At 55.9% G+C, this 23,062-nt stretch overlaps 1 protein-coding gene across 12 annotated transcripts in view; it reads left to right on the forward strand.

Moving 5' to 3' along the window:
• TBC1D16 (TBC1 domain family member 16) overlaps nt 1-2,414 on the forward strand; it is a 33,681-nt gene extending 31,267 nt beyond the window's left edge. For all 12 annotated transcript variants that reach the window (XM_080398482.1, XM_080398483.1, XM_080398493.1 and 9 more), the window contains one exon: nt 192-2,414. In XM_080398482.1, the coding sequence (XP_080254608.1) occupies nt 192-437 (246 nt within the window). In that variant the 3' untranslated portion in view covers nt 438-2,414. The remainder of the gene's footprint in view (nt 1-191) is intronic.
• The last annotated feature ends 20,648 nt before the right edge of the window (nt 2,415-23,062 follow it).

Here is a 23,062-nt window from a genome sequence, read left to right on the forward strand (position 1 = left end):
TGACCTGGCAGCGTTCCCAGTGCCTCAGTTAACCTTCAGGTTTGTGTTCAGGAGGGATGCTCCTTTGCTGAAGCTTTGGCTTTTCTAAGGTAGCTAAGTGGGAGGACGGGACAGGAGGCCCCTGCTATCTCTGCTCTCCATGTTCGTCCCCTGGTGAGGAGTGAACAACTCTCTCTCTCTCTCCCATCTAGGCGAGGAGTCTGCTCTATCAGTTCCACCTGTTACCCTGCATCCCTTGCAGCCTGCATGACCTGTGCAAGCTGTGTGGGACAGGAATGTGGGACAGCGGCTTCATCCCTGCTGTGGAGTGCTCTGGCCATCACCTGGAGTCTGAGAGCTGCCCGTATGGGGGACTGGTGGAAGTGTCTTCTCCTAAACCAGGAAGCGAAGGCAAGAGAGGCTTGAAAACACGGGACGTCTTTGCTTTCCGAAAATAGCTGTAGAGGAACAGGGTGTGACAGCGGAAGCAGGAAGGGCAGGAAGGATGTGCACAGGAAAAAATGTTGAAGACAAAAATGGAGGGATAGCTTGTCAAGACTCCTGGGAAGACTGAAAGGTGGAGAATGGAAGAAGAATTAAATCACTCTACAGGGGAAGCAAATTCCAGTGCACTGGTGGTGGAACCTGAACAAAATGCATCAAACCAGGAACAGTTTTTGCACGTGTTTGGATTTGATTTTGTTAGAAACATGCTTTTTCTAGATCTTAACAAGGACTTTTTATTCTGCCTCTGGGATTGGACTGGTTAGCAACCAGAACTTTGTCACTTGCTGATGAGAAATGAGAACACTAAAGAGAGCCAAGTACAACCAGCAGCATTTGTGGGTCAGGTGGAAGAAGCAGAGCTGTGGCCAGACCTTTCTCTGCGATGGCGCTTCATCCAGAGCATACCACACACACACACCCTCTGCTTCAACCAAAACGTACAGCTTAGTGGCTTCTCTCTAAAGCCATAAAGACCATTTTAATTATAATCTGCCAAAAATAAAACTGCAGACTGTGGGGATTGAAGGGAAGGTATCTGTTGGCAAGGAAGAACTGGTCACCTAAAGGTCTTGTCTCTTGCCTTTTTTTATACAGCATACTTGCTGGCATGATTTTTTTTCCATTTGTACAGAAAGTGTACAGCCACAGTTCTTAAAGCACTGCTTTGCTGTAGTCAGGGTATTTCACAGACACCTTTTGAAGTTTACTTCTTCATGACATTACAGCAAAGCTGTTTATGCTGACAACTACAGGCTTCAGACACTTGTTTATGGAAGTCTGTTGTTTGCAGTATGTTTCCCATTGTGTTTCCTTTGACCCTTCTCAATTACTATAAACTGTCCTTACCTGTCTTTGCCATAGGCTGTAGCACATACACTCCAAGTGGGCTTTAGGCTCTTCAGTTGGTGCCAGTAGTGCACCCTCTTCCCCATCCCAAAGTGAAACTTCGTTGCAGTCATTTTTGCTGAGCTCCATCTCTGGTAAAGGTTTCCCTTGAAGTATTTTTGAAAGGACAGCATATTTCTCCTCTTGTCTTCTATAAAATTTGCCAGCTAGAAGTGGAGCTGGGGTCTTGAGCACAGCTCTGTTGCCAAATGTCCTTACCAAATTCAGTGGCATCAGAAGGTGTGTCCCGAGCCAGCGTTTGTGCCAAACAGAGCCAGGGGAGTAGTTTCCTTCTTAGAAGGAAAAAGGAGACAAGGTGACAGTGGGCTGTGCCAGCTTTGCTGCATCCCTCTGCATGGAATGTGAAGTCTTGCAGCCTTTCCTGGTTGTCACACTCCCTGTCACTCCCAACCACACTGCTTCTCTTACACAGCTGTCTTGGTCTGATGGGGGGGAAGTCCGTGCTCACTTTTCAGCTTTGCCTATCAGGCATGCTTGTGCTATTAGCACGTGTGGAAAACTCCGTTTCCTCCTGCATAGTGCTGCAGCAGGTACCTGCATCTGACAAGCAAAGTTCTCTATAAAAATTTTTCTGCAAGGCCTTACCCACAGCCTGTTCTGGAGTCCACGTGCCCCATACCTGCTGGGAAGTAAGGCCGGCAACTGGGATGCTTTGTGTGAAACCAACACAAACCAAGGGCATGCTGTATTCCTCAGGGGAAGAAGACTTGACCCTACGCAGGCACTATGCCAAAGACTGGCTGTGGTGTGACAGAAGGACAGTTTGGCTCCTGATTTGTGTGCCTTTAATTCAGAGGATGAAAACCTTCCCCTTGATGAGAGCAATGGTGAAGCCTACTGCATATTGCACACCTCCAAAACAGCCCAGCTTCAAGAGGTGCTGAGGCTGCAAGGCTGCAGGTGCATGCTGGGGTTGTAGGGGGTGACACCTTGCATAAGGGCTGGTGGCTGCTTTGCTGCAAAAACAGGGAGTTCTTTGAGGTTTATGATGTTTCACTGAATAATAAAAGTTTGTGTGAGGCGTTTGTGTGGTACGTTGCTCTACAGGCTGGGTGCCATACCGTATAGTTGGGGGATAGCACTTGGCTAGACACTGTCCCCACAGCCTGAGCCATTCCTTTTGCAGCCCTGCAAAGAGATATGCTGGGTGCTGGGTCTGCGTTGCTCTCCCCAGGCTCTGCTGATTTCAGCCTGGGGAGATGTGGCCACACTTGACGTGTTCATCTAGACACAAGCTGTAAGCAGCGGTGGCTGAATTAGGGTCGGAAAACCCACATGTCAGAAAATGCCAGAAGCATCTTCCCAGCTCGGTGGCACATGGGCAGGTGCCAGTTCCCCATAGGGACAGCAGGAGCCAGGCGCTGTCACCTGCCTCCTCGTGCAGGATGGGCATCACCACCTGGCCTGTGCACCACTGTGGGCTCATCTAGCAGCGCCAGAGCAGCCGGGTACCTCCCTGGGAGCCCTGTGCCAGGAGCGGCTGGCGTGAGGGCAGCTCTGCCAGGCTCTGCGTGCTGGGCACGGGGCAGGCAGACCCCACCTTGAGTCACTGGCTGCTTGCAGCAGACTGGGAGGCACCAACAACACCAACAAAAAGATCCGGAGCTGGTTTTGCTGCAGCAGTGGTTCCCAGCCAGTAAAAGAAAATAGGAAGAGATGAAGTGGATAATTTTGAGCATTATTTTTCCGCTATTAAAATGTCATTCAGCAATGTGGAAATCACTCAGGATTTGTTTAGTTATAGACTCAGCACTGCAGTTTTCCAGCACATGGAAAAAGCTGTTCTTTCTGTTTGAAGTGATGCTCAGCCACATGGGATTGTATTGCCAGGAGTGGCGTGCCACCCCTCGGCCAGCTCTCCTGTGCCTGGTATCCCCTGCAGGTCCTGCTGCTGGCAGATTTCAGGTGTCCTTCTGTTGCAGCAGGTCCCTGAGATCCTGTCGCACACCAGCCTCCACTCCACAATAGTCAGGAAAATAGAGACAGAGCTGATAACCCAGCTGCTCCCCACTTACCAGCAGCAGTCACATCCTGGGTGACTGGGTGAGATCCCAGTCTCAGCCTGTTTGTTAACTTGCGATGCCATTATTAAATTCACACTGGATGTCCACAAACTTCCGAGCTTGTTTGCGCGGGGACCTGGAGCCCTCTGGCAGCAGCTGGGGTAAGATCAGGAGCAACCTTGGGATTTTCCTGCACAGTGGAAGAAAGGCAGCAAGTCCATGTTTGCATCGGACACAGCAGCAGGTTTCCAAGGTCCTTCTGACCTGTCCCCAAGATCCCTTTTTTCCTTGTGACAATCTGTCATCTGGGAAAAAAAAAAAAAAAACACACAACAAAACCAACAACAAAAAAGCAAGGCTTCTGGCCCTTACAAAGGGGCAAAGTGGATCCTAGAAACAATGACCCTCATGTGGCTCCTCTTATGAATCGCTGCCCTGTTCATTGCATTAGCTACAGCTGAGCAGCCAAAAATAGGCCCTTGCAAAGGTAAATAGTCAGCATAAGCCTCTTTAGACTCAGCCTTGAGCTGACATATCCTTCTGCCTCCTGGTGCCGGGGGGAAGGGGAACAGGAAGAAAAGAAAAGCGAGTCGTCGCTCCTGGTAGTGGTAACACTGTGCTTCGTGATCCCAGTGGGGAACCCCGATGGCCTGCATCTGGAACGCCAAGGAGAGCGTGCGCCGCGTAGGGCAGAGGCTGGGCCATGCCAGCCATGTCCCTGCCACGATGTCTGGGCTGCTGTTGGGCATGGGGAGAGGGGAACACGGCCCGGCACCATCCCGGGGCCAGGAGGAGACCAGCTGCCCCACGAGCAGGAGGGGATCAGCGAAATGGCTTCGTTTGTCCTCAGCATTGAGCATTACCCATGCCAGCAGCTGAGGCCCCTGGAGCAGCACCAGGCGTGGAGCAGCATGTGCAGCCAGATGCTGCTAGGGTCTCAGTTTGTGGGACATTTGCATTTGAACTGGAGCAAAGAGGCGGCTGGTTAGCTTGGTCTCACTTCCCGGGCATGGGTGTGTTTGGACATGGCTGTTTGGCTGTTCTGTTCAAGGGACGCTGCCTGTCAAATGAAAAATTACAGTTCACAAGAACAAAGAGACTCACCTGAGTTATTACAAGCACCAAAGAATTTCAAACTCAACTTAGCTTGTCCCCCGTGGGTTGGCTGGTTAATCCCCATGTCTCTCCGCTTGGGTCATAAAACCAGACCAGTCTGGCCGGCTATAGTTCATGGTCAGGTCCCGCTCCGGGGCGCGGGCCCAGCCCTGCCCTGCTCATGCTCAGCACTTTGGGGAAGTCTCCGCACACCATTTATTTCTCTCATTTAAACATTTAGAAACACAACGTGCAATTTCTTTCCAACTGGGACGAAAAGCAGCAGCTGGGGCAGCCCCAGCTGAGGCCAGCGGGAGCTGTGCTGGCGGTGCTGGCTTGGACTTGCCACGGGGCTGCCGGTGACTGCAACGAGGGTGAGCAGCTGTGTTGGTGCTGCCCATCCCAGGGCCACCGGAGCACTGGTGGAGAAACCCTCCTCCGGCATGGCTCAGCCCCCTGCCCAGTTCTTTCCCAAAATGACTTGCACCCCAAAAGCTGCCAGGTCTCCTGCTTTCCCCGTAGGCTGCTCCAGAAGCAGCTTGCTCTAACTGCAAAGCTGGAAATGTAGAGGAAGCTCCTTAAATATTTTTGTGGCCAATTTTGTTGCAGTCTGCACTTCAGCCAAGCTTCAACATCATCCAAGTACCCAAAAATTGCTGCTCTTTGAATGGAGTTCATTTCTTCTTCTAGTCATGACAGGCAACTGTCTCTTAGTTCAGGCTTAAAAAGGGCTTTGAAAAATAGTTCTGCTGTGAAGGTCCAGGCTCCCGTGCTTCAAAACCTCTCCAGGTCACAGAGCTGAGCTCTGGCCTCCCTTCAGGCCATGCCTGCTGCCAAGCTGAGCTTTTTATTGTGTCCTGCACCCCTCACAGTGGGTGCATGAGGTCTCGGTTCACTTTGCTCCTTTGAAGACTGGAGTTTTCTAAGAAAAAAGCAGGATCTTTTCAGAGCTTGTCTTCTCCCCACGCCTCTTAGCTGGTGGCCATCACCACTGCTCCCGGCCACTGTGCCCCACTGCTGCATTGGTGGCCTCTGCCCGCAGCTCCCCCTCCCCAGCTCATCTAACCTGGGCAGAAGGAAGCTTAGCCAAGCACAAGGACAATCCCCTGAGGTATTCCACCAGGGAACTAGGCTCCTCCTCGCATTTTGTAGGGTTTCTGGCTTCAAAAAACAATTTTTAGGCAATTTTGACACTAGTCTGGAAATTGCAGCAGTCAAGTGGTATTTGTGGTACCTCAGCTGTTGAAATCTAGTGTCCAGGTGTGTAGACAAGCTCCACAAGCACCCATATCCATGGGGCCAGTTCAAGCGGGTCAAAAATGCCAAAATTTTTGGTTTAAAAATACCTGATGTGCTGAACCTGCCTGCAGGTTGATGTGCCCATAGGACTGCTTTCTGGCAGCACGAGGTCTGCAGGACAGCGACTGCCCTCCCCAGCCACGCCGGTTCCTCGCAGGGCACGGGGATGCTGCAGTGGCTGCGGTGGGTGCTGGGGCAGAGCCAGGTGGGGTGCTGCAGGGCTCAGCCCTGGGTTCCTCCACCATCCACCAGTGAGCTAGTCACAGTTTTCTATTTTAAGACCTATCTGAAGAGGCCATGGTTTGGAGAGGCTTCTCCAGCCTGGTTTTGTAAGAGCACGTTCACCTGCCAGGTGGAGAGCGGTGCGTTTGGATGCTGCTGGTTTTAATAAGAAAATATTTGGGTAATGCTGTCATGAAGCAAGTCTCAGTAATGGACTCAGCAGGCTGGTTTGGTTTTGGGGCAAGATGCTTGAATGCACTGAGCGCTCGCCTGGGCCACTTGCTAAAGGTGACCTGCACGGCTTTCCTTGTCGGGCTGGGCGTTGAGGCTGGGGCAGTGTCTGTGGACCAGCGTTGCTATAACATCCCTCAGCAGTCCTGGGCGGCAAATGCCACCCATGTGGTTCAGCTGGGGGTAGTTAAAATAAATGTTATGCTTGAAACCTGAAAAGTAAATACAGCTGATAGAAATAGTCAGTGCTGGAGAGGTTCTCCAGAGAGCAGATTTTGGCCATGCAAGACTTTGAGCTCTCTAGCAGCCAGCCAGGCATGGGGAGCAGGGCTTGGAGAGGGAAGTGGGAGCTATGCCTGTCATCAGGGTGAGCCATCCGTCCCCAGGGCAGGGACTGTCCCCAGCCCCTTCTCCCCCTCTCAGAAGGCTGGGCTCGGCCCCCAGCCCCTGGGAAGCAGGGGGATCCCTGCCCACCCTTGTGGCTTTGGTGGTTTGTTTCCAAGCCCATCATTGTCTGCAAGCTGCTGTCATTTAAACTGACGTCCTGCAGCTCACCTTTAAAACAAAGCCTCAGCTGGTCTCATGGGAAGGGACTATCAAAGGGGGTTGGGTTTTTCCCTGTTTCCTCTTGCAAGCTTGCTCTGTTCTGTTCAGCAGGCTGGCATCTCTGCAAATAAATAAATAAGCAGAGCCACGCCATGGTGCAGTGGTACAAAAACCAGAAACCCAAGGCAAAATCAAAATGCTTCCTCTTGTTAAAGTCCTTGGGGCCATCCCCAGGGCCACGATGCATGAGCATGAACACCGAGGTTAGGATTTCTTTTCACACTGGGACCTGCTCCACCCTGCTATTGCTCTGGCTGCACCATGAAATGTCCTCCTGTGTTTTGCTGGACTTGAGGGGTTGGAGGTGCACACCAATGAGATAATCACCACACTGCTACAGGTGCATTTTTTTAAGCAGAATTAACCAAGCAGCTGCCCTTGTATGAGGTCATCTTGAAAGGAAAATTGCCATTATTGGACTTGGGTTTGCCTGCAGCCAGCTGGATGTGTGGAGCCGTCTGTGTCTCCTGGGGCCCACAACCGACCCCGTGATGCCAGGCGTGCTCCAAAATCACCGGCGTGAGCACAGTGACAGCTCAGGTAATCCAGTAAAAGGGACCTGGCATCAGCTGGCACTTTTATTGGTGCTTTTTGCCGACTGGAAGAGATTCTCCAGCTGCCCCCATTCCTCCACCATGCCCGGATACACCAGGTCCCTCCAAATTCAGCCAGCTGCAAGTTCAGCCCCTGCCAAAGCTCCTGCTTCATGTGGCAAAGCAGCAGCAGGGACACAGAGAGGGAGCAGCCTAAAGACTCTTGATTTTGTTTGGCTTGTGTTTGTCTTTCAGGAACCACAAACGAGTTAAGCTGCTTCTGTCTGCGGCTGTACTTGACTAACCTTGGTGTTGGCAGAGGCAGCCAGGGAGGTGGCTCGGCTGCTGGGGCTGGGCAGTGGGCATCTGCTCTCCAGAGGTTTCTCAGGTGCTTTCATGTGTTGGGAGAGCTCAGCATCCCACGGAGACATGCAGGGCAGGGGAGGGGGTTTGCTCTGCCCTGCCTGTGCTGAGCCAAGATTGTATGTTGCCTTCCACAGGCTTATACAACATAGAAAAATAGTCCGAAAATCTAAAATCTAAATCAAGCATTCCAAGAGCAGCACTGGGAAGAGCCTTGCTGAGCCCCGCTGCCAGGAGCCTCCCAGCTCCAGGAGGCGGGCAGAGCAGCATTGCAGAGACACCTGGAGATCCACCAAATGGCTCCTTGTGCAACATGGAGCCCGAGTTGTATCGGCGGCCGGGCTCCGAATGGGTGTGTTCCCCCTCAAGACTCAGTTCCACCAACTGCCAGCCCCATCGACCCCACTTTGCCCGGGGACCACAACCCAGTGTGGGCACAGCCTTCAAATCCTGCCCCTTGGCCACCACAATGCTCTTCACAAGCCCCAAACCAGCCTGTCGCAGCCAGCCCGCACACCTGGGGCTCTGCAACAGTGATGCTGCCCAGGTCTGCAGCCACCTGCATTTCTGCAGGCACGCTTTGGGTACGCCAGGGATGCCAAAGCCACCGTCCCTCTAAAGCTCAACGGCCTCCCGGGAGCATCAAGCTGCTCTTCCTCTCCAGCTCGCTGCACCCTGGGGTGCAGGGGAGGTGCAGGGAGCCCTGCCAGAGCTGAGGTGTTGTGGGGACATGGCAAACACCCCACAGAGTGTTCCCAGCCCTCTGTGTGACCCCAAGCCCTCAGCACTGGGCAGAGCCTGTGCCGCAGATGAAGGCAGAGAGCTCTTTGGTACTACTCATGCCCCGGGGAGGGCTGCCCAGCTCAAATCAGCTCCAGCAGCCAGGTCCCAGCACCAGGAACCCATTTCCCACATATTCCACTGGAGGATGGGCACTGAAAAACTTCCAGCAGTGACTGGAAACCCCTGGAAACAGCCCAAACACCTTCTGCCAAGGTGATAAACCTGCCCCAATGCCAGCGCTGCAGCAGTGAGCGCTGGGAAGGTGCTCGGTGAGCAGCAGCCACCATCCTGCTGGCTCTCCCCAGGGACGGGGGCCAGCAGGGAGAGCGCACCCTGGTCTCCAGCACAGCCCCACACCACGGCAGCCCCCAGCCCCAGCTCCGGACAGCAGCAGCACCACCGGCTGCTTGCTGAGTGCAGGGATGCGGTACAGCCAGACCAGGATGCTAAAGGGGTGCCATGCAAAGGTTGCAGGAAATCTGCAGAGTGCGGAGCAGCTTCTGCAAGCTGAAAAATCCTGCATCCCTTCCTGCAGGCATGTGGGAACAGGGTTAGGCCTGGCTGCCACAGCCAAAGGGTCACAGCCACCACCATGCAAGCTCCAAGAAGCCTGTGTGCTCAGCCATGCCTCCTCATATGCCGGAAGGAAAGGGTTAAGGAGCTGCCAGAGTGGGGAATGAAACCAGGGAATTCAGCTGCTGACGCAGGTAGGAGATCTGCAGGCGAAGCATCCCTGTAAGACACAGCAGCATCATCATCATCACCGCTCTGCTGTGCTGCTTTGGAGCTCCCCCCGCAAGCATGGGCTCCACGCAGGGAGACTGGGGGCCCTCCCTGGGCTGCCACCCCGCACAGCACTGCCCATGTCGCCCAGCACCACCCCGGGGTGCCCGTCCCTCTCCTTCTGCTCATCCCTTCTCCTGCAGATTGCGGCTGGAAGGATGCTCCATGGCACCTGGAGGCTCACAGGCATCATGGAGGTGTGGGGCAGAGCCAAGCCAGAGCCCTGCCAGGAGGGTGGGCACCGCAAGGCAGTCAATGAGGGTCTGCGTGCGCTGACCTCTCTGCTCTTGAAAAATCGCTTTGTCAGTGGTTTGGGTAATAAAAAGAATGAGCAAGGATGAAACGTTTCAGGAAGAAACGGCCAACTAAGACCTGGTGCTCTTGGGGCTGTTCCCCTGTGGGACAGAACAGGATGGGATGGGGTAGGACGGGATGGGACAGGACAGAACAGGATGGGATGGGGTGGGACAGGGTGGGATGTGGTGGGGTGGGCTGGGGGGATCTGCAGGACTGCATCACTTGGCTTCTCCTAGGCTTCACATATGAGAGGAAGAGGCAGGCAGTGCTTCTGCCATGGCTGGCCAGGAGGAAGCAACAAGGGGAGAGGGGGACCTGGGAGGGGATATAGCCCTGCAGTAAGCAGCGGGCAGAGAGGACACGGCCCCCGGGCCTGTGCAAACGGCTGGAGCAAGCCCTGAGCTTGCCAGAGCAGGGATGGCCCCTGAGAGTCCTCCAGGGATGGGGAGGTTCTCCTGAAGCAGAGGCCATTTCCCTTGCAGGTGCATCGCTGCTGGTGTGTGGGTTCTGCCACGCCATCCCTGACGGAGGATGGGGCAGCAGCTGACGCAGGGCCGTGGACCCAGCGTTACCAAAGTGCCTGGCGCATCGAGCTCAGGGCTCTGGAGAGCAGAAGGATCAAGGGGCTGTTTGCACTGAGCCCCTGCCAAGGCTATGTGTGCTGCCCCTCCAGGAGCCAGCTGTGAAGTCAGGCCCGATGGAAATATAATGGGATAATCGATGGCCCATTGTTACTGGGCTTAATTTAGCCATTCAGGCAGGGAACGAACAGTGTGAACGTACGTAAGCAGAAGCCAAGGCAAGAGATGGATCAGCCCTGTGTCCTCTGTAGCACGGGGAGGGCTGAGCAGGCACAGGCAGCCAGTCTCACCTGCACCTGCCAGCTGCAGTCCCCAGACCCCCACAGCAGCCAGGTCTTAGGTGCAGGGGGGTGCAGTTAACAGGAATTTATTTTGCTTTGTCTAATGCCAGGTCTAAAATGGCTGCAGCTGGGCTTAATGTTACATGTCTGCATTGCCAAAATCCCCTAGCAAGCTGAAGCGGGAGCGAGGAAGCTGCTGGGTGTGTTGGGACAGGGGGTCTGAGCTTTGTGCTGGGGGCAAAGCTTGGGAAGGACACAGCTGCCACCACAGCCCTCCTTGACCACTGCCTGGGAGCACCAGCAGCACTGCTGCACCAGCTCTCCATCCCAGGAGAGCCTTCCAGCCTTTGCCCAACCCAACTCAAGAGGTCCCGATAAATGCCATTGGAAGCACATCCCGCTGCACAGCCCCGGCTTTTCAGCCCTCACACTTTGCCCTGCTGATCGGCGATGCCCACCCCAATACCTGGGGAATCGCCCTTCCTTCTCACTGTTTATCTTCCTCGCATTCCTCCAGGTTGGCTCACACCCCACCCCAGCCATCCGGCAGCACCATGGTACATTCGAGCCTTCCCCGTATATTAGTCACTGTTCTGTGGTGGGTCTGTTATCTGCCTGTCTCTGCTGCTCTTGCTGGGCTTTGCTCAGTGTTTCAGTCCCTGCCGGTAAGGACGCCCCTGGGGTAAGCTGCAGCAGGTCCCCAGAGGGAAGGAGTCCTCCTGCATCACCCCAAAATCTCACTGCCTCCACTTTTTTCCCCATTATTGCCCTCTGGAACTGGCTGGTTTGACTGCATTTACTGCACACCTGCTGCACCTCAGCTCACTGTACAACTCCAAGCTCTGGTCCTCAGCTTGTGGTACAGAAGTCCTACATCAGCTTGCTTCAGCTGAAACACTTGCATGGAATTCGCCACTGCCATATCTGCCACCCCGATCTGTAATGAGTTCTCAAGCTTGCTGCTCCTTCCCCTCTGCCTCAGCTCCTGCCCCCTCATCTCCCCCTTGAGACACCTCCGAGCCCGAGCATCCTCCAGGGTGGATTAGCAGTGTGACTTCAGCCTGGATTTCATTTCTGTGCTTTCAGCCTGTGGCAGTCTCTAGTCCCTCTGATTCCCATGTCTTGGCATCTGCAGCACCTCCCAAATTACTCGGTTGCAAACACCCTCCCTGTGCCATGGATTGCCACTGCTGCTCCACAAAGGATGACATTAGATAAGAACAGGCCCGGCTTCCCGGTCCTGGGGAGGGCACTTGAGACTGTCAGCCAGCCCCTGGCTCGGGCTGCATGACCAGCCGGAGCACGGCTGCAGCTCTGCCCATGCCCACGCAGGACCAGTGCTCCCCAGCACCCTGGGCACCCATGGGTGCTGGGGGGGGGAGGGGGGGGCAGCCCACGGGGATGGGGTGGGCACGGGCTGTTCTGTAGGGCAGCAACAGGCTGGGGGAAGCCCAGAGCATCCCCTCTGCATGGCAGCCACACAGCCCCGGGAGCAGCCCCAGCCCCCAGCCCCAATTCATGGTGGCAGGTCCCAGAATGCCCACAGCGCAGCCGCCCCGATGCCACGGGCCCTGCGCCAGCACCCTCCCCATGCTGCCTTTTATGGCTCTGCTACAGCCACGGCCCAAACATGGGCTGCGGGAAAAGCGAAGCTGGGAGCCTCCCTGGGGCTGGCCCTGACGTGCCAAGGGCTGCCCCGGCAGCCCCCCCAGCCTGGACAGCCACGTGCCAGGAGTTGGGGCTGAGCAACAAACTGCCCTGTGGCTGCAGCACCCCGCTTACCTGGGGGGTCCCCAAGCACACAAGCTCTGCGTGCCTGTCCCTCTGCCCCTCTCAGCCCCCATCGCTGCCCCACGCAGCCCTGCCTCATGCTGCACCAGTGCAGGCCTGCTGGTGCGCACAGTGCCACCTCATACCTCCCCAGCCCCCCACAAGCCACGCTGTCCCTGCAGCCCTGCTGTCCCCCAGAGCAGCACAGCAGGGCTCGCACCAAGCTGTGGCAGAGATGCAAAGAAATGAGCTGCCGGCGGGCAGAGGGTCGATGAACCGAGCACCACTGGCAGCCCCGGGAGCCCTGCTCCCAGCCGGTACCCAGGCTCATGGGGAGCCTGCAGCCAGGCCAGCTGGACTGCCGTTGGAGGACAGGGTGCCCCCCGCCAACCCACCAAGCCATACGGGTGTGTTGGAAACCAAATGACTCGACTGTCCCCATGGTGTCACCCCCCCGAGAGCGGGCTCCTGCCTGCTTGACTCACTGCCTGTCACCACAGGGCTCCGGCAGCTCCTCACCTCCATTCCAGACACAGCCAGGCTTGAGCCCTGGGCTGCACCGCGGGGCATCACAGGCTGGGACATGCGTGGGACCCAACGGGTTGGTGCTGGCCGTGCCAGGGCCCAGGAAATGCAGCGTGGGCTCATCGTGGGCGTCGGGGCAGAAGAGGGTGGCTGGGCAAGGCTGCAGCAAGGGGGAGTCTAGGACTGAGCCCCAGGTTGCACCAAGGCTCCCAGCTGTCCCCTCCAGCACGCGCAACACGAGGCAGCTGCATTTGCTGTATTTCCTGGCTGCAAGTAGTAAATCCTCAGGGACTAGGACAGCGAATGTGTTTTTAATGACAGAGGTCCATGAATCAGCGTTGCAGTCGTCCACGCAGCCTGTGATCCTGTCTGCCGGGGCAGATCATCAGCACCACCAAAGCCCTCAGACCCAGGCTGAAGCCGCAGCCCTTCCCAGGCTCACTCGCCTGTGTCCCCTGGGCTCTCACACAGGGCCCTGCTGCTCCTTGCTGGTCAAGGTGGCAAAGCTGCTTTGGTTGGCTTGTTCCTCGGATTTTCCTGACTCTTCCCAGCTGCTGGAAGCCTGAGTCTGTCGCAGCGCCCAGAGGGTCTGGTGCCAGGGGTTTATCCCAGCAAGCAATCAAGCAAGGAAGTGACACAGCCCTGACAGCAGCCTGCACTGCCAACCTGGAAGGATGCTCCTCCAGGCTGGGAGAGCTCCTTAATCCATTAAGTGAGCGGACCCTCACATGCATCCCACAAAGTACAAAATCTGGAAGATCTCTGGAGCAGGGAAATGCACATGGGGTGACGTTCAAACCACCCCCTCCCTGGATGAAGCCATCCTGCCTGTCCTAGGTGTGAGGGCACTGCTGGCCCTGGTGAGGGGCATGTGGGGGACTTTGCCCATGCCAGGGCAGTTGCAGGAGAGCACCAGAGCTAGTGCATGTGTTGAAGAGCAAAGGAGCACGCTCAGGAAGTGAAGCATCTCTTGCACTGCCCAAGAGACAGCTGGAGTTCCCAGAACCTGCTCAGCATCCCCAGGGGAAACAGACAGCGAGCAGCAGCCTAAAAATAGCTGCCAGGGGCACATGCACTCACCCAAGAGAAGGGGAAGTGAAAAGGGTGATGGTCTGCAGCTTTCCAAGGAACAGCCCCCAGCCCAGCTGCAGCCTCCCTCAGCCTCATGCAGGAAGGCACCTTTCCATCTTTCTGTCCCTCTCAGTCCCTGCATCCCACTGTGTCCCAGGACATGCTAAAGTCTCCCTTTGCCACAGCCAAATCACTTGCTGCCCTTTCACCAAGGGTGACTCAGCACTGCTGGGCGGCTGGTGCGGGTCCCCTTTCCCAGCACCACCACCGCTGCCCGGAGGCCTCCGGTAGCCCCTGCCAGCCCTGCTGGGCTCCTCTGCTCCGGCCCAGGGGGACTCTTGCTCAGGTGAACAGTGCATCCAGTTTGTGAGACTCAGCATGCTTGTGCCATCCTGGCAGCTCATCCCAGGGACATCGTGCCTGGAGGACCCAACCTTCCCATGGAGGTGCCACCCTTCTGCTGAGAAGACATCATTTTCATTAAAATATCCCACTGAACAAGAAGCAAAAGGAAAGGACTCAGTGGAGAGGTTTCCCCTGCCCAGAGAAGTCCTTGATGGGGGGGTTCTCGGGCTCCAGGACTCTCTAGCTGGAAGCACCCCACTCTCACCGTGCTGCTTTGCCACTCTCTCCCATGTGTGAATTGCAAAGCTTTTCCCTGCAATACCTTCACCTGAACATGCAGCAGAAGAAAGCATCCAAGGGTCAGTCACCGGCGCCCGCAGAGCCTAGGACAATGTCACTACAGGGCCAGACTGCTCTGCCAGGCATGAGTAGTGCAGGATCCCAGGAGTCCAGTTTGAGTTACTTAGCAAACACTTGGCTCCATATAACCAAATACAGGTAGTCCAAGGAGGGGCAGAGGTTGGAGGATCCAGTCTAACCAGTCAGCGACCAGTCTGTGTCTCCCCAGCAGTGCTCACCAAGCTCCTTGTGGCTGTTTCCAGTCACCTAAACCTGGCATGAGCCGATGCACCCACGGCAGCCACCGGCCAGGAGCCCAGCGCCAGCTCTGCCCTATGTCATGCATGTGCAATGACTCACACATTATCAGTCTTTTGGTTTAAGGAATTTATACCCTGTGCAAATTGCATCCAGGGCCAGGGCTGGGCTTTCTGCAGCAGCAGGGACCAATGCTGGGCGCGGGCACTGAATTACTGCCCGAGCCCTGCAGGCTGGCAGGAGCGGGATGCGCAGCAGACCCCCACGCTGTGACACATGGCCAGCAGCTGCCTTGGATCAAGGCCTGTAACCCTCCGTGTTTCTGCCCTGCAAATACAGATGGGCTCCCACCCCCAGGCAAATGTGTACACTTCCTAACGGGTTTAATGTAGCTCGACTTGGGTTGGGCTAAGAAGCTTTATAGCAGGGAGCTCTCTGGTGACAGTATAATGCACAGAGGACGGACAGCACGGCCAGTAAATCTTACCAGAACCTTTGAAAACATAAATACTTGGGGTAATCTGCTGAGAGGATAAAGTGCCAGGGCAATCGCTGGGTTGGTGAATCGTCTCGCAATCAGCATGGGCTCCGGCTGAACCTGCTGAGGCGATGCTCGAAGGGCGGCGCGGGCGGAAGGAAGCCAGCCGTACCCCGAGGCGGGCAGCCGGAGGGAAGGGCTGCTGGGGAGCTGTGCTGCTGCCTCGGCTCAGGTGCAGAGAGGATGGAAACTGCCTGACCACAGCGCTGCGCACGCTTCCTCCCTCTGCCTGCACACAGCAGCGCCGTGCAGGCAGGCGAGACTCCCCGTCCTCGCTGCTCGGGCGTGAGCCAGCAGTGCCCTTTTGAAACCGAGACACCTCTGTCAAATGCTGCATTTTATGGCTGACGGACACCAGCGATGGATCTGCCAGAAGGGAGAAGCGCAGGGGCCATAGCCCCTTGCTCCTGTGCAGCAGCGCTCGGTCAAGTGGTGGTTGCACGGTCTCCCCATCCACGGCGCTGCTGGTATGCCTGGACCAAGGATCTTGTTGCCATTTGCATAAGGAGAGACCCAAGAGAGCAGCCCCAAACCCACCTGCTGCACAGCCACAACATCACATGATGGCTGCTCCACGGGAGCCGCAGCGCCTGGGGACACTGGCCAGGACCCTGCAGCCCTGGGGGTACCGAAGGGCCCCCAGGTGTTTCACAGCCCCCAGAGCTGCAGGGCCTGACAGCCCCATCTCTGGCTGCGCAGTGGCGCTCAGCACCCCGGCAGTCCTCGCAGCAGCTCGGCCCAGGGCTCAGCACCGCATCACTCAGGAAGGGCTGGGCAATCTGCTGCGGCCACCAGCGCTTCGCCTGTGTGCCAGCCGCTGCCATGTGCCATTCCCAGACTGTGCGGCGGGACGTGTGCTGACAAGGCCCTCGCCTGCTCCTCTTCCTGCAGCTCCCCGAGCTGTCCCAGCCCAAACCAGTAATTACCACTTCTGTCTGTGGGCAATTACCAATCCTGTTGCCGCACTGCCTGGGGAGGGTGTCAGTTTGGATCAGTGCCACGCAGTGCCCAATTGTGCTGCCAGGGGAGCTCCCAGCAGCGGGTGGGAGCCGGAGCTGTGGCTTGGCACTGCCAGGTGGCCATGGGACCAGAGCCCCTGCGCAGTGCAGGGCACGGAGGTAAAAGCTCTGATAGCCAGAGCCTGTCTGGTACCTGCGGTACAGGTCCCAGCATGGAGAGGCTGTAGCTTTCCATGCTTCCCTTTCTCTCCCTTCTCCCCATGCCCCATACTGCAGCTCTCCACGGGGCCGGGCAGCCACCCTACCCTTCCCAGGCAGCTCAGGGCAGCACCTGGGTGCAGGCACACTCACTTCAGCTATAATCTTAGCAAATCAATCAATCAATGTCTGCACTTAAATAGCTTGGCACGACCAGCTCAGCTTCTTTTGCAGGTGGGGAAGGCCTTATGGATGCTTATCCCTCCCAGGAAGAGTTGCTTGTGTGGGTGGGAGCTGGAAGAGCCCTTGCATGGGATGAGGCAGCCAGGCTGCACCTCTGGGTGTGCTGGGTGCCCTGCACCCAGCAGGCCCAGCTGAAGCCCTTTCTCCTGGGGCTCAGCCCAGCTGCTGCCAGAAAGGGAGAAGTGGCACTGAGCAGCTGGAGGCTCATTGGGGAGGAATAGGCATGGGGCCATGCCCATTTCGGTGGGATGAGCGTGTGGGTCAGAGGAGCAGCCCTGTGTGGGTGAGCAGAGGCTGGGGCTGGCATCCCTGTGGGCACAGGCAGAGCCAGAGCTGGCTCTGCAGCTGTGTGAGGTGGAGGAATCAAGTTTTGCTGCATACGGCAATTCCAGCAGCGTGTGTTATAGCTGAGTTTCAGGTGGTGGTTTATCTCCCCAGGATGCTTTTGGGACTGGTTTTCCCTGTGTTTAATGTTCTCTGAAAGGTGAATGCTTTTAACAGAAACTTCAGGTAGAGCCATTCCAATCTCTGAGTTTGATTACTGAAATGTCAAGCTAACACTTTTGCATTTCAAAACCACAGACCTTCCAGTGATGCTGCCTCCCTGGCTGCCCACTCAGAGCTGGAGAGACCTGAGAAGCTCCAGCTGAAATGTTTCCCTGGAAGGTCCAGTGAACTGTCCGGCAGCACAGCTGCCTTGTGCGCCCTTGTCCTGCCATCAGACCATGCACGGCAACCCCCTGTGCCCGGTGACTCCTCTGCATGGTCAGGACTGTTTGCACTAGACACAAATCTTGGACTGCCTTCCTGGGAAGGAATAAGGACCCTTCCGGAGGTAAGTGCTTTGACTCACTTTATTAAGAGTAATATGGTGGTTTTGCTCATTAAAGAGTGTGATCGGAGGCCAGGCTTCTGTTTGCTGTGATGGTGGAAGTATCTGTCCAGAGGCTTTCGTCCTTGCACCTTTGGTGTGAAATGAGCTGCAGGTTCTCAGCCTGGCTCCTAAGAAAAAGGGAATTTATTTCCTCTTGAGTGTGTTGGAGAGTCACATGTGGGGGAAGCCCTGGAGAGCCACAGAGGATAATTTCTTCCCAGTTCCTCTGTTAATGGTATTTCTAAACCACCACCCTAATCACCACCCCAACCTGCTCTCCTCAGCAAGATGTCCTGGAGCCTCTGACTTTCTCACGCTCTCTGCAGCGGGTGCAGGGCAGGTGGCAGCGTAGTTCCCATCTACCTAGAGAATGGATAGAGGAGAAGAAATCCCAGAGCCACCTCCAGGCTGTTATCATTCTGCCAGGGCCAGCCAGAGCCGTCCCAGCTCCTGGCCCATGTGTGGGACTTTGGTGTTCCCCAAGTGGCATCTGTTGCAGAGGAACCTTTGTTGAACATGTTTTACTTGAGGTTTTGTGTCTGAAATTAAATCTGACTCCAGTAGCTTCTTGTTTGATTTTGTGGAGCAGCTTGAAAGTTGAGCTGTCTGGGGCATGCAGCATGTTGGCACTGCTTATTTTTTGATGGAAGTTTTTGTGATTCCAGTGGATGGAGGAGATTGGAAAAGCTTGCACAAAACATCTCAATCCTTTCACAACTCGCTGGGCAGCTGAGTGGCTCCTCACTGCTGCCACCAGTGGATTGCAGCCTCACTGGGAGACACATGCGCAGACCCATTTCTGATGGAGAAAATCTCATAATTACATTCAGCTGGCAAGGAACAGCATCAGCTTAAGTGATAAGAGGAGGAAGAAGAGCTCTGAGTACAGCCATCCCCAGGGCGGCTCTCGGAGCCAAGGGGAACAGTGGAGAAGGTGCAGGGCAGGACAAGGCAGATGGGCACCAGGCTCCCTACGGTGTGCAGGGGAAGGGATTCTCTTCTCCCTCTGCCTGAGACCTACAGCCCCCCTACTCCCCTTGTGGGTGGGAATGCTTCCTGGTGCTTGCTGTCTGGTGTCCCAGACAGTCTGCACTGCTGGAGGGGGTGTGGGGCAGGCAGGACCTGCTCCCACCAGGTGGGTGCTGAGCCCTGTGCTGTGGAAGGAGGCCAGGGACAGAGGGACTTCCGTGCCTTTTTCCTCTGAATTTCTCCCAACTTGCCCGACTTAAGAAGATTAAAGACAGATGGTCCCCGAGGCACCCTTGCCAGCACCCATGCTTGAGGCTGGGGGTGAAAGCACAACAGAAAAAGGCAGTGGGGAAGGGGGGTCATTCCCACCCGGGTCTCCAAGCGATGGAGTCACCTGAGAACTCACCGTTAGATGCTGCTCTCCCTGCTTATGCTGACTGCAGCTCTGCAGGGGGGGCTGCTGCCTCATCCATGCGGGACTCTGGGGCTGATGGGGAAGGGGCCCAGCCATGCCCCCAAAACCGCTGCTCTGGGGAATGGTGCCATGCGAACTCTGTATCTCAGCCCCTCCATCGGCTAGACGAAAGCAGGCTCAGCTCTGTTGTGTTAAACCGCTGTGGAAGCACACTGTGTGCTCCTGATGAGTGTCTCGTTCGTGGGGATTTTACACACAGCCTCTCCGGGTTTGTGCTGGAAGCAACATCAGAAAAAAAGAGTTCACCTAATGTGGCCCCATGTGCACCAGCAGCAATTGCAGCGATGCACTTGTGAAGCCATTTAAATTTCCACGTGATGACCCAGTTTAGGGTGGTTTTGCCTCTGGATTTTCCCACTGCTGCTGCCTCTGGGTGGGTGGTGGCAGCTCCAGACCCTGCTGCTGTGCTTGATTTCAAGGCCACCACACTCGGTCCACACTGACAGCCCCAGCCTTGAGTGCTCAGACTCTTTATGGTGCTTTCCTGAGCATTACAAAATGCTGGGCATTCTGTGCACTGGCTTTCTCTCTGCAGCAGTATCTGAAAATACTCTTAGTGTGTTCCATGGTCCTGTATGTTTTACTGAAAGCTCTGAAGAGTAAACAGTTTGTTGTGTAGGGGGTTTTGCTGCTTTAGAAAGCCTGTTACACTGAGGGCAGGGCAGATGTCACTTCAGCTGCTGGAGTGAAGGTGGTGGGGATGCTCCAGGGGTTTTCAGTGCACATGCTGGAGTAAATTCCAGCCCAGCTTCCAGCAGAGATGACTTCCCTCACCATTTTGAAATAGCCGAGGCCAGCAATCACTGAGGATCTCAGCACCAGCACTGGGTTTGAACTGTGAGGCAAAGGGGAAGCTTGTATTTAGAAGGAGACTATAATTGCAAGTCAGATTTGCTTGTTCAATACTCTATTGACAGATTTGCCTTGGCAACCTGGAACAGGGTTTCATTGTTTGCATCTTACCTTATGGCATCCTATTGAGTGGGTGGGTGGGTGGGTTTTGGGTTTAGTAGGTTTGCTTTTTTTCCTTTTTTTCTTTTTTTTTCTTTTTTTTTTTTCCCCAAGCCTACCTACTCGTACTTTTCTCACCTTTTGCCAGCATGGTGTTGACCTCAGCCAGGGCTATATTACAATCTGGTTTTCAGACTGGCCACAACTTCAAATCCAAGTCAGAGCTGACAAAAGCAGAAGGGCAAATCCACAAGCCCAGCTGGCCAAGGCTGCAGGCCGCCAGGTAGGAATGAATGGGGTCAGCGCCTTCCCCCTCCCTCCAAGGACATTGTCACGCAAGAGAGTCGCAAAGTCCACGCCTGGCCGCTGGCAAGAGTGGCCTTGAAGGAAATGCTGTAACTATTAATGAATTAACTTTCTGTTTTTATTTGGTGCTTAGTGTGGCATGCTCCTGAGCTGTTCAGGCTCCAGGAGGAACTGTTGGCCCTGCCAGGGCAGAGGGGAGGAAGAGCTAAGCACCCAAACTGCAGCCTTGGAGTCATCTTGGTAGAATTGGAGGATTACAGCTGAAAAAGAATTGCTGGTTTGAATTGCTAATAATGGTACAGACTAATGAGCAACATCAGAAATGATGGCATGTGTAATCAGTGCTGCTTGATAGCAAACATACAGCAGGTCTGCAGGAGCCACTGGTGTAAGGGTGAGGAGAACTGGAGCATTTCGTGTTTTGGAGGGGCAGAACCCAACCTAAGTGAGCCACTGCCACAGAGCTGGCTCTGTCTCTGAGGCAAGAACTTTGAAAATAATGATGAAAAGAATAAACCTAGACAGACATCAGCTCCAGGTAGTAAGAGGGAACATGGCCAGCAAGTATTTGAGGGGAAATTGCCTTGGTATGTTTCCTAGCACCTGCAGGAAGCCCATCTGTCTCTGGCTGCTAGAGGATTTTGTCTTACAGCTGCACCCTGGCAGCCCCTGCTAAGGATCAGGCCCTCACCAGGCCGCCTGCTGCACAGGCACGAGGGGGGTCACCAGAGCCCCCCTGCACTTGCTCTGCCCATCTACCTGCTCCTCGCACCTCTGCCCAGGATGGCATCCCCTTGCTGCAGGGAGCAGTTACCTACCAATGATGCTCTGCAGAGAGGAACCTGAATTTTTGCACAGGTGTGTGGCAGAGGGTAAGAATACCCACAGAATGTGTATCTGCACCTCATACTTGCCTTATAAACAGGCAAATCATAAACAAAATGCATGGTATTAAACAACTGCTATCTTGGCTTTAAAAGGCAGTGGTTGGCTCTTGCTTCTTTTGGCTGGAAACCCTTTCTCTTTTCTCATCCCTGTGATATGCCCCAACCAGTCAAGAAGAGGCAGCAGCTGGAAACATTTCCTGCTTTCCTTATTTAGGCTATTTTATGTGGTTCAAATAAGGTGTCTTCTTTCAAATTGACAAAGGGAAAGATGTATCAGTTCATGAACTGCTGCTATCTGAGCAAGGTAAGAGACAGAAAATCACCACCATTACAATCATTACTGCGAATCATACGCAATCAGCCCAGTAACAGAAAGGAGATGAACATCCTCCAGAAACCTAGAGGATGGGAGCTGGTGCTGAGCTGCTGGAGCCACGAAATGATTAAAACGCTTTTAATGTTGGTTTTCAGTGTGGCTTTCACTTGTTTTTTTTAATATTATATTTCATCCGTGGCCTCTCATACTGCTCCTGAGGCAGGTTCTACAGAGATGCCAAGGATGTCGTCACACATTTAAATATATATATTTTTTTGTCTAGATGCATATATGCAGCCAGGCAGCCCCTGCCCTCATCCCCCGTTCCCGCCGTGTCCCGGGAAGGGCCGGGCCGGGCCTGGGCGCCGCGCTCCGCAGCTTACCCGGATCAGAGGCGAATTGCACCAAATCGCGCTCGTCCCTGGGCATTTACTTTATTGCAGGCATTAGTGGGCTGTGCTCGGCTTGTCTCCTCTGGCAACAGGAGAAGCTTGAAATGTCAAAGGGGAGGGTTAACAAACTCCGCTGGCATAAATTTCAATGAATGTATGTTTCTTAGGAAAACCGCTAAGTTAAAAAAAAAATATTTAAATCTTCCTGTCTGGGCTTTCGTTCGGCTGCTGTTCACAATGGATAATAATTCTTACATTAAGCCCCTTCGGCCCTCCAGGGAAATCAAAATTGTAATATCAGTTTGATTTTTATTGGCTCGGCTCTACGATCGCGGCGGCTGCGTCTTTGTTATGGTCTCTGGTGCGGTGACATTCAGCGGTGCCTCGCCGGTGCCCCCGCACCCCCGGGCCCGGGAAGGGCCCCCGAAGGCGGCGGCTGCCGGCCAGGGCCGCCCCACCGGGGGGACGGCGAACGGGCGAGCCCGCGGGCTGGGGCGGGGCCAGCCCCGGTGGGGTGGGGAGAAAGGGGAGCATCCTCGGGGGAGCGGGAGCTGCTGCGGGACCCCTGCAGAGGAGCCGCTCCAGTGCCGCTTGGGCTCAGCCTCGCCGCTCCCGCAGCCCGGGTGAAAGTTGCCGGCGGCCGTGGCCACGGGGGTCCCGGGCTCCGCGGGGAGCGGCCTTCCCGTCCGTGGGCCGGCTGAACCCTGGCGGGGGCTGCGCAGCGGGCGCGGGGCCTCCGGTCCCGCCTTCCGCGGCTCCCCGCGCGTCCCCTTGCCCCGGCGGCGGCCCGGGGGCACGGCCCGGCACCTGCGGAGACCGCGGTCGGCCGGCCCCGGCAGCCGAGACCCCCAGGAGTGTCTGGGGGCTCCGCGCGGCGCCACTCCCCTCCGGCAGCGCCCCGCCGGGACTCGCCCCACGCGGGGCCGCACCTCCCGTGCCGGGCGGGGGCCCCGGAGCTGCCCGCCCCCACGGTGGGGGCTGCGCGCGGAGCGGCCGGGGGTCCGCACCGGGAAGGTGCCCGGCTGCTGGCGCGGCTCGGAGCGGCCGCGGGCACGGCCGGCCCCGCTCCACCTGCCGGGGGGGCTCGCCTGCCGTTCCGGCCCCGCCACGTTTCGCGGAGCAGAGCGAGGCATGGCTGGGAGTCCCCCGCTGTCGAGCGGCGGGTCGGCGCGGACAC

The sequence above is a fragment of the Falco punctatus genome (genome assembly GCF_963210335.1).
Source record: "Falco punctatus genome assembly, chromosome: 1".
In the NCBI taxonomy this organism is placed as follows: Eukaryota; Metazoa; Chordata; class Aves; order Falconiformes; family Falconidae; genus Falco; species Falco punctatus.